General features: G+C 39.3%; 1 protein-coding gene across 10 annotated transcripts in view; it reads right to left on the bottom strand.

Annotated features, from left to right (window-relative positions):
- Nucleotides 1–3,583: 3,583 nt before the first annotated feature.
- The window catches only part of gria1a (glutamate receptor, ionotropic, AMPA 1a), a 73,394-nt gene continuing 60,595 nt past the window's right edge, over nt 3,584–16,382 (bottom strand). For 2 of the 10 annotated variants that reach the window (XM_013271749.3, XM_003445829.5), the window contains exons 15-16: nt 9,992–10,126; nt 3,584–8,104 (exon numbers count right to left, since the gene is read on the bottom strand). In XM_013271749.3, the coding sequence (XP_013127203.1) occupies nt 7,937–8,104; nt 9,992–10,126 (303 nt within the window). In that variant the 3' untranslated portion in view covers nt 3,584–7,936. Of the gene's footprint in view, nt 8,105–9,577; nt 10,127–16,382 lie in introns of those variants that run through there. The other 8 variants (XR_002056532.2, XR_002056525.2, XM_005468008.4 and 5 more) reach the window with 7 other exon arrangements.

The raw sequence follows: 16,382 nt of genomic DNA, 5'->3' as shown, positions 1-16,382 counted from the left end.
TTAAAAACAGTAACCTCAGGCATTTTAGTGCTTCTGTAAATATTCTCTTACAAGAAAAAAAAAATACTTTGAGTGACTTGTCAGACACATTCATCTACAAAGCTGAACTATTTCGCGAGCCTGTGTGTCCACATCTGTGTTTGCCTTGGTCTCTTGGCAAATGGCCCCACTGCTAATCAACCATCCCTATTAGAAAATCTGTGAATATGCTTATTAGTGAGAGTATGCGTGCGTGTGTGTGTCCACTTGTGTAGGTATGATTCAGCTGCCGCTCATCAACAGTTCTCTAATGAGGGATAGAAAGTGTGGGGAATCTGCACCTGGACACAATTAGCTAGCATTCACTTTCAATGACTCTCCAGGCTGGAACAAGATATTCTCCCTGCCCCCTACGTTCGAATGCCTACTTCTTTCTTAACCAACTCTTTTCTTTACCCGTACATAATATTACTGCTTTCTTTTATCTGCAAGTTTTCTCTGAGAACGTCATTAATTTTTTATGGTGCACTCATGAAGAAAGTAAAGTAAGGCTTTACAGGACAGCCTAAATTATGTTATTTACCCATCCTCCAATATACAGGACAGGTGGCACATCCAGATTTAATTTTAGATAAAGTCTGACTGTTTTGGGCTCTTGAAACCTTAGGATATGATTTTATTCTCCTCAGATAAAGTTCATTTGAGCTGTCAGACTCTTTATGTCTATTAGACATTAACAGTCACATATCAGATCTAGTGAATACAGGTGGTTAGTTCAGGCCCGTGGCACTGGAAATCACACTGAGATGTCAGACAAGTTTCTTCAAACAGCCCTGTTTCAAAGTCACAACATGAATTTAGAAAGTTGCCAGGTCAGAGGAGGTAAACAAAACTGCAAAAATCCTGTGACTGCTGAAAACACCTCACTCAGAAAAAAAGCAGACAGCGACAGAAAGAGAGACAAAAGAGATGTTAATTATACAGTAGGCCGCTGGCTGTCACAGTGAAAAAGAGTGGGGCCTCTCCGGCGGTTGATGCCACTAATCATGGGGTGTGACACAGCATGACACCCTGCTATCTCTAATGTAACACACAAGTGCATACACACACAAACTCAAACACACACACACTCAAAGGCGCGTGTGCTCAGCGCAGCGCACGCTGGTACATTCTATATTTGTATCTTCATTATAATAATAATTTCTTCTTCCAGGCTGAACAGTGATATGAGAAGCGGGTGTTGCATGAAATGTTTATCCCGAGAAATGAAAACTATTTCTTCTTTTTTTTTGTTTTCACCCCTTATGCATCAATAGGATGATGCATCAAGTCTAAATATATGCAACATACCCGGGGAAATAGATTAATTAGTACGCTAAAAAGAATTTGAATCGTCAAGGGGTAAGATTTGTACCCAACCATCAGCAGCTTTACTGACACAGCATGAGATCTGGTGACTGTGGAAGCCATTGGGGTACGGAGGACTCACTGTGATGTTCAAGAAGCCCGTTTGAGATGGTGTGAGTTTCGTGTCAATAAAATATGGGCAACACAGGATGTATTAGGGCGTTTTTCCTTTTGCACATTCAAAACTTTGCTCAAGTGTAGAAGTATTTGTTGTCAAGAGTATATACACTTTCAAAAATGACACTTCTGTTGTCCAGTTCTGGTGAGCCTGTGTGAACTGTAGCTTCAGTTTCCTGTTTTCAGCTGACAGGAGTGGAGCCTGATGTGGTCTTCTACTGCTGTGGCCCATCTGCTTCAAGGTTTGACGTGTTGTGGATTCAGAGATGCTCTTCTGCATACCATGGTGGTAGCATGTGGTTATTGTTGCCTTCCTATCAGCTTGAAGCGGTTTGGCCATTGTCCTGTGACCTCTGACATCAACAAGGCATTTTCTTCTAGAGAACTGAATATTGAAAATACTGGATATTTTCTCTTTTTCAGACAGAAAAACCCAGTAGATCAACAATTTCTGAAATACTCCCACCAACAATCATGCCACATTCAAAGTCACTTAAATCAACTTTCGCCTCTATTCTGGTTCAGTTTGAACTGAGTTGCTGCCATATGATTGGCTGATCAGATATTTGCATTAACAAGCAGAAGAACAGATGTACACAGTGAAGTGTCTGGTGAGTGTATTACTTTGATCTCTTTTAATCTTATTCTCTAAAAGTGCACACAGGTACACAACACCCATCGAAGTCCTTGAAAAGCAGGTTTTCAGAAGATTTCTGGGCATTCAATAAAGTTGGCCCCTAGTAAAAATTAACAGTTTCTGCTTTTTAGAACTACTACTGCTTTTTATTATAAGACGAGCTTAGTACCTAATTTAGCAGAAGTGAAGTAATAAAATCTCCCACAAGCTTGGTGACAGGGATCTATTGTATTGCAAAGCGTCCCTTGGGCATATCATTCCAAGGTTGTTCAAAGTTGTTGAGCTCTCATTGACAGATTTTGGGATGCATTTTGAAGAGAAAATTTCAGAAAATAGGTTAAGGCTTTAGGGGCTAATCACTGCGGAGTATGAAAACCGTCAGTGCTCTGCTGGATCTTTTACTGCAGCGCTGTCTCCTTCGAAAGCTATGGTAACACTTGTTATGACTGTTCATACAGAATTTCTCAAAAAGCACTTCCAATCAGCATCCACCTGTACGCTCTGAGTTTACATTCACCAAGGGGGGAAGGGGGAACGCTATTATCACGACTCCCCTGCTGTGCTGATCATGCTGTTTTTGTTGGGGAGTGATGAGGTGAGATGAGCCAAACATAGAACATAGACCGCTTTCACACAATAGCTTCGTTCTAAGCGAGCTGAATTGAATTAATTCACATAACAACAGCTGAACAGGTTGGAGTACTACTGTGTGTGGCAGGAATGATAACAGCCTAATGCAGGTACTTCATGTCAAAAAAATAACAAAGCTGCATGGAACAGAAAAAAACACTATCTGACTGCTGGCCTAATAAACTGTGTTAATAAAAAAAGAGCCGTTATAGATTAAATATCTACAATGGGAAAAATGACTGCCAAGTCAATTTTCGCATAGACTGAACAGCATGTCATCACCATATTACACTCCTCTTATTTCCCACTACATCCACTATATATATATATGTATATATATATATATATATATATATATACATATATATATATATATATATACACATATATATAACAAAAAAACCCTATTAAACGCCCTCTGAAATAGTACACCCGTCTCTTTCCTCTTTGGTAATGCATATGCACTTGCCTGTTTTTATACAAGCAAATGATGCATATTACAAAATCCCAATTAATTCAAGTGAGTTGCACACTGAGTTGCTGCTTGATTAAGTGTCTGTACTCACTAATCTCTGTGACCCTGATTGTTTCTGTTCACTTGTAGCAGCTTATGTAACACCGTCTTCCTTCGTCCGCTTTCAAATAAAACAGACTGCCTCAGATTATTATTATTTTTTTGGATCAGCGCACTCCTTTCAGACCCGGGCAGCGCTTTATCCTTCTCTGCTTGTAATATCTAAAGTCATATCCCATTTGCCTAAGGCACGGAGTGAGATTTATGACTCTAGTGAAAATAATAACTGAACAAATATCCATAGTTTATTCCTTTATTCAGTTACAAAAGCATGATGACTTCTTTCCAGGACACTTTGGTTAGAAAAAAAAGAAGATTTCTCAAAAGTCTGACTCCTAACAGTGTTCTGTATTCTTTTATATTTATTTAGTTTAAAACTTTGAACCCATTTATTGAACTTTGCATGAATTTTAAAACTCAATTGTAACATTTGTAGAGTTAAAAAAAACATGACAGTGTTTCTGGTGATTAGATTCCAGTAGTAAAAGTACTGTGAAAAAAAGAAAGAAAAAGAAATATTCACATGGTGGTAGATTTTAAGCACTTCAAAAAAAAAAAAAAAAAAAAAAATACAACAGGAGATTAAATTAAAATCAACTCTAAACTGGCTCTGAACAACAAAAAGCGTCTGCAGATTATTTAACATCAGTGTGTGGTTTACTTTTTTTTATAGCCTTCAAAGTGCCACCTAATTCTCCTTTACAATACAAACACTGAATGTCTCTTTAAAAAAAAAAACTTTTTCATTTTGTTAAATTTTTTTTTTTTTTTTTTTTACAAATCCTGTTATGCCATATAAAACATATTTCCCAAGATAAAGCCTCCACAGAAGAGTGCTGTGCTGTCGTAGTAATTAATACATCATCAGAAAAAAGAAGACGCATATGAAGGAGGAACGAAAAAAGTATTCACACGGCAGGTAACTAATTCTGGTACACTGAGGCTTGATTTAAAGGAGAACAAACATTTTCACTGGGGAAGAGAAAAATCCTTTTATATACATAACAATGTGGAGATATGTATGATTTTTGCTTGCCCACTTGTTTTATGAACATATAGCGGAAAGAGAGGTTCTACATTAGATTTGGTACCCTTGAAAAAGGAAAAAAAAAAAGGATACAAACTCAGGAATAAAAATAAAAGCACATCCATTTGTGGAAGCAGAGGATGAGTGCTGCCTTTGTACAGGCGCTTGGCTGTAAAATAAGAGGTCAGCTAGATTCTGCAGTACATAATCTAAAGCTGACCTCTGGCATCCAACAGCAGTGAAAATCCCATTTCAAGCGCTTCGACCTTCCAGTCACCTTAGACTAAAATCACCCCCTTGGACACTGTTAAAGACACGCAGATATCAAGCCAGTGGTGATGGTTGATGCATTTTAGGACTTCTCTTTTCAATGACTATAATTTTGACCCACTTTAAAAAAAAACCTTTAATTTTTACCCACATTTCCCTCAACTTGCTTCATCTGCTTAAACTTCGGCATTTCCTATATATACTTGAAAGCCTTTTAACAATTTGGGTACGTGAAATTGCTGTACTCTGCAGTGGAATATTTGTGGAGGTGGACTGAGGTGGAGTGATAGCTATGTAAGAGGAAAAGATGTTCATGCTGGCTGAAGGCACATAATGCATCCTTTACATAGCTCCAGGCTCTGATGTGTTATGAAAAAACCCCCCACTGTTAGCGATTTCTCTCCTGGTCTCACATTTTTCAGTTGTACCAATACTTCATTTAAACAATCAGTTTGGCAATAGTCTCTATATTTTTTATTATTGTTGACAATAAAATCCAATGAAAAGACCAAAACCAGCTATGATTACCAATCTTTCAAAACAAAAACGAACTAGTCAAAGTCTGATACTGTAACTTATTGCTCTGATACTACCTAAAAAAATATCAGTGAGTCACCTGACCCTGCTGAAATTTCATTTCAATACAACAAACCAGAATACTGCATATTTCCTTCACTTTATCCTGCACTTTTGCTGTACTAATACTGTAACATTTAGAGAAACTGGGACTGAATGCTTCAGAGAGGCTGGAAAAACACAAACTTCCTAAGGATGATCAAGACATTATGCATTTGTCGCAAAATGTGCAAGCCTGGTGGGGAAAAAAGGAAAAAGCTAAAGCACTGGACCCTATCCACTTATATGCTTTTGTGCATTTATGATAAGTGCACAACATTTCTTATCACCATGTGTATGTTCTCAATTTTTCTAAAATAACAGGTTCTCCCGTTATTTGCAGTCAGCATAGTGCTACCAATCATTTCTATCTATTTCTATGTAAAGAAAATGCAGAGAGGGCTATCATAGAAAAAGTGTAGAAGTTGTTCAGAAAAATAAAATAAAACTGAAAGATTACTGTCTGAGGTGAAAGCTAAAAAACGGACACGTGATTCCCCGTAGTTACTGGATAAGTGGGAAAGCAACATTATTAATGAATGAACTGCTCTAAGGATTATTTCCTAATAAACCTTTAAAAATACATATAAATTAGGTTTTAATATGTGATGCACTTTGTGAAAAAAATTACAGCTGACTGTCATTTGTTGGTACATGGTTCGAGGCAATTCATTGGTTTGCATATATGAAAACTATTTTCATACATGAAAACAAATGTGTGCTATTATTATAATTACTACTGTTATGAGAATATTCATGAATATCTTGTGTGTAAAATGTTGGTTTGAGGACAGACGGGATTTAAGCAAAAGCTGTTTCGGCCTGTTGTGATTTATTGAACAGAGCCTTGTGAGAGCGACGGGGGTCAACGCTGTCATCACGTTTTGATTAAAACATCTTCATACTGAAATATGTGACAACACATTTCTCCTGGCTCTATCAAGCAAGTAAACTAGTAAAGACAGCAGCAAAACACTCAAATTGTTCTAATGAAAAAAAAACAAAAGTGAAAATTGTTGGTATCCTCACATCTCTGGAATTATTGTCAATAAACGAAAAAAATAAATTATAGAATCATGCCAGTGTTTCTCGTTTTCCCTCCTGTTACATCATCTTTCCGTTTTAAATCACAGAATTAGCTAAAGGTTTGTTTTCCGCCGTTGGCCACTTATTCATAAGAATATAAATTACCATAGTGTGTGACAAAATGGGCCCAAGAAATGCAAAGTGCATCACCGACAGTCGTTTTGTGTTAAATGTACCGAAATGCTCTGGTATGGAATCTTCCTTTAGGGCCTAAATGCCAAACCTAGGATGTCTGCCCTTTGTCACATCTCCCCTCTAATGTCCCAGGCCTGTCACTCTGATTCCTCAATACTTGATGTGATCTGAAAGGGAGAACTCGGAGAGCCAAGCAATGCAGTGATCACCATAACCTTGACTTCCAATAGCAATACTGACTCCAAATCTGTCAGTCACATCGAGTGTATCAATCGCACCCCCTCCTTGCTGTGCTAGCTAGCAACAGCGAGGAAGCCGGCTTTCTGGCTTTTTCGCTCAGTACCGAACAATATACATCAATGCTGCGACAACTCCAGGTAAACTCTAAATTTGTCTTCAAACAGACTGTCCAATGTATCAGTGATTATGCTATGAATGTCACAACAGCAGAATACAGTGTAAGGTCACTCAGTAATGTACATACAGAATAATGTGTCATTGTGTCATCTCCATTCACTTTTTTACGTAGGTTGAGGTGAGCATTTATGAATGTGCCCAATGACTGCTTTGATGATCAATGTAAGTACTCAAACTCAATCTGTGTACAATGTTCCGCATTTGAATGGTCATGTGGCACTAAGACAAGGCATGATATGTTCAATGAGGTCTAGCAGCAATGCTTGTTTGTCGTAGCCTGGAAAGCTTCTGATTTGAACATCATTAACCGTCATCGAAACACAAGTCAAATCAAAAATACGTGAGACAATCTAATCTGCGCTATCACTCCAGCGTAAACCACTATCTCACAAAAATTGGCCATGCTACTCTGAGCACTTAGTCCTTCAAAAATGGAGTATAAATGTAAGAGTGAAGGAAGGTGGGGACATCCCGAAAACAACATCATATCATCGTAGCAGTCACAAGTGTTTGTCCTCCTCTGCCACATCTGTGCAAAGACATGATCCATCAGCCATCAGAAAGCATCTAGGTAGTACAAGGTCAGCAGTGGAGGTGAAGATATTGCACAAGCAGACTAACGTCAACAGCTCCATCGAAATGGCACAGCGCAGGCGTCACACTGAAGAATAAAATTCTTTTTTTTTTCCACATAAATGAACACGGTAAAAAAAAAAAAGTCCAAAAACACGCCCAGTTGACGACTTCTTTATTGCAGCACGTTTCCCTTCTTTTTTTCGATATCTATTTTTCAAACACCCACTTATTAAAAAAAAGGAAAAAAAAGTTGCGATTCTCTGTTCATCATTTGCGAGGAGCGGTTTTTAAGAGTCCGTTTTGGCAGTAAGTTTTTGTTCAAGTTGGGAAAGCCGGGAGAATAGATGGGTCAAACCGGACAGCCATGGGTTTTGTTTTGTTTTTTTTGAGGTTATTAGAGTCCTGTGCTCTTCTTCTTCTGCCCCACCCTGCCTATCCCCTCGCCGCCAGCACAGTAATATGATGATCACATGCCGGAGGCACCCAGTCCCATGCTGGCGGTGTGGCTCATGCAGGGCAGCGTCTGAACGGTCTTGGGGAAGTCGTGGGTGAGGATTCGTCCGTTCTCTCCGCCGCTCCCATTGCCACTCATCCTGGTCAGGGTGGAGCAGCGCATGGCGTCGTTGATGGATTGCTGTTGGAAGCAAAAACATTGCAATTAGCCCACAGATCAGATTTTGGTGAATTTGTGCACACATGCGTTATCTTGTAATCAAAACAGTGAATGCAACAGTTTGAGCTAGCAGCACACAGATAATGTCTGCAGAGAAGTTCGACATTTTTCTAGTCTTTTTTTTATTCTAATTCACGCACAAAAGAGTCTGCTGCATGTACGTATGTTCCTTTCTGAATGTTGTGTGGGCACGCCAAAAAAATCTGGAGCAAGTAAACTGTTAAACATTCCTTATCAGTTATATTTGCTGGTGTTAAAATTGGGGTACCAGACATTGTGCATCAAATGTCCCAATTTGTAGCAGGAGGAGCTGAGTGAAGGGTGGTCAGAGAGAAGGGAGCTGAGGCTTCACTCATTGGTTTAATAGCTTCATTCTCCAGTCTAGCGCAATAAAAGCCACTGGGATCGAATGCTGACTTAATGATGTGTGATGCTTGTGTGTGTGCGTGCACGTGCCCACGCGTGCCACTTCGCTATCTGTCAGCATTCTATAGCTGATTAAATCGGGCAAAGCAAGTGCGATCTGGAGCGACCAGTAAGTGCTGCACGGGGATTGGAGAATTACACCGGCCTCTAATTGGAACGGTGTTGTTGTTTCTTTCAAGTCAAACAGCATAAAGGCACCGCTGGACTAATAGGCTCCTCGCCATTCTCTTCAGCATACTGATCAGGTGGCCCCTTTGTGGGCTGATTAAAACATAAGAGATTTCATGTAGACGATCACTCCTCGCACTCGGCCTGCCTTTTTTTTCTGTTTACATGAAAACGATATCAGTGCGCCCCCGGGGGGGCTTTGAAGCTGGAAGAATAAATCATAGGCTGTTTGTTGTAAATTGATCCACGAAGCTGATAACTAACAGCTGCTGAAGACGAAACCTCACATCTACCAGTAAAGTATAAAGCAACAAGTCCTGCATTTTAGATCTGTGAACATAACAGCAGTTTGAGTTAAGACTTTTCGAGGTCAAAGCAGTGATGGAAGACATGCGAGCCGCACCACGTCTGCCTTATGGTATACATATAAACGATGTTCACCACAATGGGGCCTGCGTTTGCGAGACAGTCAGCAAAAAGAGAAGAAGGAGTAGGGCAGAGAATTGCTCAGAGGGACAGAAGTAGATAGATGTACCACTGTGATTCAAATTGCCTTTATACCTGTGCTGTGGTAGATTATTGTAATGGGTTAAATAATGGGTCTTAACAAAAGGCCTGTGAGGAACATTGTGCAGTGTGACATCGAAAAGCAACATGTGTACTTAACCACACAGTCAAGAAGGAAATATAAGTTAGAGAACAACATATAGTGACAAATAATCCATCTACATGTAACTTCAAAGGCAAAAACTAACTACATCAATCAAAAAAAAATGCTACATTCTAACAATCCTGCCACATTAACACATGAAACTCTAAGTGACTGCTCTGAAAACTTACTTCTCAAACGTGACGAAACAGGCATAAGGGCAATTTTGGAATCAAGTGATTGAACAACACTGCAGGAGATCAGTGACATAAAGACTGAGCGAGGGAGCGGCAGAGGTAGAGAGAAGTACAGGAGAGCGTTTGCACTGGAAGCCGTGAGAGGCCCTACTGTGATCACGGTTAGATGGGCGGGGAGGGGGTGTGGAGGCAGATGTCATCATCATCATCATCATCATCATCATCATCATGGCTTGATCACAGCGTTTCCTACCCCGTGGCTGTGCTCTGCCCTTATATCTTAACAGTGTTGTTGGCGTACAGGCCGTAGCTCTGCAGCTCTGTGTAGGGGGCGCTAGCACCACTGTCTAAGGCTGAGCAGTGAAAGGCCTGAGCGGCTGAGGCAGCAGCAGCTCGCGCGGTGGACACCTTCATTCGGCGCGACTCGGTCCTGGACTTGTAGCAGAACTCCACCAGTGCCACCAGCATGGCCAGGCCCAGGCCTCCAATCAGGATGTAGAAGACTCCCGCCACATTGCTGAGGCTCAGAGCGCTGGTCTTGTCCTGGAGGAAGGAGGGCGGAGCCAAGTCGTGAGGAGGCAATAGTGGCAGCAGTATATGACATCTAATTGGACTCTTTCTCTCTCTCTCGCTCTCTCTCTCTCTCTCTCACACAGACAAATTTAGCTATAAACTAGTTTCACAGACAGAAATCATAAGTGAAACGACTCAAATGGAGTACATGTACAGCAAAATGACAAATACAGACAAAAATATTGAGCCACCCCTGACTTCTTTACAATGTTCTTAGTAAAACTGGACAAACGGTGCAATGATTTATTGAAACTTTTGCAATCACACTTGGAAATACTATGTATAACATTTGCAGTGTGTTTGGTATCGTTACTGTGCTAAAAGAAAAAAAAGTTGACTTTGCACATTGAATTAAAATCTTCTTTTCTTTTCTATATGTCAAGATATGCCGAAGTTTTGAGAATCACTGTGCAATTACAATTTTATGCCTGTCAAACTGTGTTATATTTGCCATTTTTGTAGATTCAGGTAAAGAATTGGAAACAAATTATGTGTTTTGGCTAAAGTAGTTCTTTGATAACCTGTCTGTTATATATGTGGATCTGGACTTTGATGTCTTTTTATAATTGAATCATTCATAGATCACTGTTCAGCAGCTTCAGGAACAGATTGAAAAGGAGTGAAAGAAAGGAACAAAAAAGCCTGAAGAACCATTGCCCAGGAAGTCTGAACAATAATTTTGTTTCTTGGAAATAAAATGTTAAGAAATGTGGGTGGCTCAAGATTTTTTGCACAGTACTGTTTAACCCACACTAATCCAAACCTTCTTACTTAACAATAGAAACCCACATTGTAAAGAAAACACCTCAACTATTTAGGCACATGAAGACAAGGTAACATAAAAGTCAACAAGCGAAGACACACATAGCCACACAACAAGAAGATAGCAGGGATAACAATATATTTCAGAGGCCTGGCTCACAAAACAGCTTTTAACTTTGGATCTAACTTTGGCTTTCTTATCTTGGTGAACTTGGTGAGGAGATCTAAGAGGGGAGGGGGGAACCTTCTTATAAGATCCAAGCAGCAGCAGCAGTAAATACTGCAAGTGTTAAAACGACAAGTGCAAAGGGCACAGAGTTATTCTGTGAAACTGGTTCAGTGACTTTGCTTTTCTGAGAAAGTTAACTCATAAATATTTGAAAGATCTTTGTGCGCGCGGTTACAAAATAGAGGCCCTTACAAAACGGGAGGTACTACAAAAAAAAAAGTTCGGCATGCGAAGGTAGGTCTCAAAAGGCAGCTTGAAGGTACGATGAGTCAAAGTTAGAGAATGGTGTTCCAGTCAGAAGGCCCGAGTGAATTTATGTTGGCACAGACTGATACCCACTGCAGGCTCCAATGATTCATCAAAACATCCTTAAGCATGAATCGGGCTTAGGAACGCTCCCTCAACATTTGGCTCATTTTATCACCTGTCCCTATAAAAAGGATAGCATGAATAATTTGTAGTGCAGCTAGTCTTCTAACAAAGCCAGTACTTACGAAAGCCACAAACAAAATCTGCCGTTGCAAGTTAACTACAATGATGAGCTTTTAGTGACTGCTTACATTAACATAACTTACTTATTCTGTCGCTACAGGAACAGAAAATATGAGGCTGAACTGTAACATCTGATGACACTATCATATACAGAAGACAAACTGAAAAAAGCGTCAAACTTTACAGAGACATCATAATAAAACACTTTGAAGTTGCTCAGTCTTAGACTAAGTTGGGATTTATTGTTGTCTTCATGAGAGAGGAAGGCAAAATTATTATTTCCCACAACAGACTTACATAGCACATTAAAATGTCAGCGATGATATTGAACCCTGTTTAATAACCCTATGCGAGTGTATATTCTTTTTATAGTATTTCATACTCTACCTGCCTTCAAGTACCGTGTATCTCTAATTCACTTCCTGCCACTTTGTGCGAATGTCAAGCCAAATTTCACACTTTTATTAAATTGTGAGTGGCTGTTTGCGTGAAACCCCACCTCTTGCATGTGCTCTGTAACAAAGCGTTGCTGTTTATCCACTGTTTACTGGACTGAATTTAACTTTTAATTAACGTTAAACATATTAGAGGCTTTCTTTATATGGAGGCTAATATTCTGATTCTATTAAGGAAAAGTCCAAATAAAGAAAAAGCTCAGAATAAGCAGGTGGAACTGATTACGCCTCTTCACAAACCAATCAGAAAGAAGAATTTGATCATGTAAAGTGTTCAGTCTTAGTACTTTCTCGTTTTTTTTTTCCTGCACACGTCCTCTGTTCTGACGTAAATGCACGAGAACCAAGAGCTGTATCAGTCGTGTGCTACAATAAGATAGCCACTGAGGCATGTGTGACATTTTCATTTCTTCTGCATGTCACTCCGCTCTGATTAAGTGCACGTGCGTCCTCACGTAAACACCAGACCGTATTAGGTCACGTTCCAGCTTCTGACCCCAAATTTTCAATCAGAATAAAGCGTGCATGACTACGTGCGACTCGCTTTGTGTGGCAGGCCCCAGATAGCATTTAACACTGACTTACATTTTAAACAATGTGAAGTCAAAAACATACAAATGTTTACTTTTTTGTGAGGAAATGGGTACAGGTAAACACACAAACACGCCCCATAACACATGCATTCATGCGACAACAGCACAAACAAGTTTTTAGTTTGACATTATTTCATATTATGGGTTGTTTATCTCTGCTGCAAGGGCCCCTAACATTACATCTGTGCCTGCTGATAATATATACAGGGTATTAATTATTAAAGCTAGAAAGAGTGAACCTACCAAACTGATATTTTCTGTATATTAAATATTCTTTTTCATGAAATTATGTGGGGAATGTTTTTTGTCACTCAAATAGACACATGGGAAGTTGAGTGGTTTTTAGCAACTAAATAAAACTGAGGCATTAATTTGTTTGCTCAGTTAAATTGACTTTAATCCAAAGGACAAAATTGAATTTAAAGTCTCTCCAAATATGTAGATATACTCTACAGCAGGTGACGTGTGCCAAACTATGTGCTAAGGAGGACTGAGTCTGCTGTTTTTCCCCCCAAACACACTAGACTAAATCTTGAATTTGTGTTCAGTCAGCTGAATTTGAAAGTCTTCCCAGAATTGATTTTTTAGTTTTGTTATATTAAAACTGGAAGAAAATTTTTACCACTACCACTAAGCCTAATGACTAGCGAAAGTGTTTTACCACTCCACACAGTAAAAAGCTGCTCGCAGAGGGGAGTTAAAGACTGAGTTTTTCAAGCACGCGATTAAAGTGTAGTGAAATAAAAACCTGAATAAGTACTACAAGTATGCTGTATAGAGATAATGCTAAATAATTAACACTGGACTATTCCAGTTTATTTTGTGGCCACAGAAAACAAATAAAGTGTGACATGGTTAGTTAGAAGCCCCTTTGGGTGCTACTAGGATTGTTAGCTTTGGAAAGAGCATGCTAGCCTAACTGCTGTTAGCTCTCGCTATATTGTTAGCACGCAGATCTGAGCACAGCATCAAACTAATCACTGAATTCAATCAAGCAAAAAACCATAATTACTTAATTTAAGTACATATGTGCATATATTACAATAAAGGCTTAGTCTGTTAGATATATGGTGGCAAGGTGGTGCGGTGGCTGTCATCTCACGTCAGGGTTTGATCGTGTGTGGGGGGTTTTCAGGGTGCCTTGTTAGAGTAATTGCAATCTCTGTCTGTGAGACACCAGCAACCTGTTGAATCTGAACCCTGTCCCTGACCCAATGTCAAACTGGGATGGTAGACTATATAAAAGTTGTATGTAGTCACTATGAATGCACCCAGTGCTTAGCAAAGTCCCACTGTGAATCTTTAAGCTTAGCACTTTTGCTATTTCTTTGAAACCAGATATACAAGTGAGGTGGGGATTTGACAGAGGAACTGGATGGATATAGGCTTGCAACATGTTAGTCACAAAAGGTAGCATACCCTGATTTATCACCCACCTGGACGATGACTAGCATATAAGCAGCTAAGAAAATGAATGGATCATGATGGCTATTTAAACTTCAAACTATCGACTGAACCTATAATTCCATCAGAACAGTTTTTACTAAGGTCTGTTTTCAACCAGAGGAGACGTCTCCTGCTGGGGGAATGCAGGTTTATGGCTTTTCTGCAATGGCGTTACTTTACTGAATGCACTCTTCTTTATATACAGTTTATGGCTGGGATAGGCTTCAGTTCCACTGTGAACTCTACAAAAAGCCTAACCTCAAATGTAACTCCTTGTAACTATTCTGATTTTGTTTGTAACATGCTCCTTGTAGACTGAGCTCTTCATGGCACATAGTTTGACACTTCTGCATAAACTACTAATAAAACTGTCGGTACAAGCAATGGGAGAGTTCAGTGGGCCACACAGAGGTACATATCTGAAGTAATGCGCTAAAGCTTTTCTGTCGGGAGAAACTCCTTGTTTTTTACAGTAGATAACAAACTTCTAATGCATGCAAGTGCAGTGGGCAGACTTGATACAACTCCGGGTTAATATGAATTGACATGGGATCCATATATGCATACCTTGCATTAAAAGCGTTATGCCAGGATTATTATAAAGGCTAATATATAAAGGCAAAGGCCAATAGCTCATGTTTCATCTTTCTCACTTCATGCCCTTTTGTGTTTCTCATTCCTTTCGACAGAAAAGATTTATGTTCAAAAAGCCTGCTTGAGTAATTCATATTTGATCCACTGCACAAATATAATGTTATCCAAACACTGTGTGTGTACATTTGTTTGCAGGATTGGACAAACCGTTTTATAAGGATTCCTTCTATCTAGATCCAAATGTTTAACAATTAATTTTAACAGTCCTTGCTAATCCACCACACATTGTTTATTTACACACTGGGAATGAACAATAAATCTCTGACAACACAATCTCATCAGAGGGAAGAAATAAACAGCAGAGCACCACCAGAGTACTGGCCCAATTATAAGACAGTGTTTCTGGTAAGTACATTTTTCAAAGTTGTGGTGGTGGTGGTGGTGGTGGGGGGCGGTCATTTCACATTTGAAGATTTACTTTTTGTAATCAAAACAGCAGATGTTTTTTTTCTTTGAATAATGGAACTATCGATGCACTTGCACAGTAAGCTGTATTGAGTTCATTTGCTTTGGTGTTGCTGAGAAAGCGAGATTGAAATTATTCCTCGGCATATATCTGCTAGTATTGATCAACACCCCAGCCGGCCTGTTTCAAAGTGAAAATATGTATATTTTGAAACAAACAAAAACAAACTCATTTCTCCCTTTGCTAATCAAATGCTTTTTTATGCAATAAACAAAACTTTTGATCAATTCAGTAAACTTAGTAGCAAGACCACAAGGTGGTCTCTGATGGGCGGTCTGGGGATCCTATAAGAGCTGTCAGTATAATCATCATAAAATGATGACTGTTGTAAAACTAATCCAAACAGGAATTCATAAAATATTTACAAAAGTATTGGGCCACACCTCTTAATCTTTGAAATCGCCTGTTCTCAGTACCTTTGCAACAGGTGTATAAAATCAATTACCTAGCCATGCAGTGTGGTGCTGTAATAGGAGACCACTGTTGCAATAAGCCCATTCATGAAATCTTATCCCTCCTAGATCCACAACTGTAAGTGGAAGTGTAATGTAACTGTAATGCTGCAGTTATTACAAATAACTGCAGCATTAGCATCAGCACAAACGCTGTGTGCCAGGAGCTTCATCGTATGGGTTTCCAGATCTTGGTGGCCCAGTACTTTTGTCTGTATAGTGTAGCTAATGAATTTTCATATGGTCTAAAAAAGATCTGATTAGTTAATGCGCGTAAAATGAAGTCATCTTGTCCTCCTGGATACACCTTTACATTAACATTTACATCATGTTTTTTTTAAGTGGAGCAAAAGTCTAATAGATAATGCTGTGAACCAACGTTAATGACTCACACTGCAGACTTTATGACCCTTTTGTGACATTAAAATTACCATGCCATTTCCCTGCTATTCATATATGTGCACAGGCTTACTTTAAATAGTACAATCTTTCTTTGCTGGCAAAGGTTAATGTTAATGTTAGAGTAGAAGTGGATTGGACAAGTGGTGCCTCTTTTGATCACGGCCAGCCCATAAAGACATTGTTAGATATTATTAAACTACAAATGTAACAGTTTAGCTGGAAGAAAATGAATGGATGGACAGATGTAACAATCTCTTCACTGTCTACTTACATAG

Source organism: Oreochromis niloticus, linkage group LG2 (assembly GCF_001858045.2).
Source record: "Oreochromis niloticus isolate F11D_XX linkage group LG2, O_niloticus_UMD_NMBU, whole genome shotgun sequence".
Taxonomy (NCBI): Eukaryota; Metazoa; Chordata; class Actinopteri; order Cichliformes; family Cichlidae; genus Oreochromis; species Oreochromis niloticus.
This window is presented reverse-complemented; position numbering and strand designations above follow the sequence as displayed.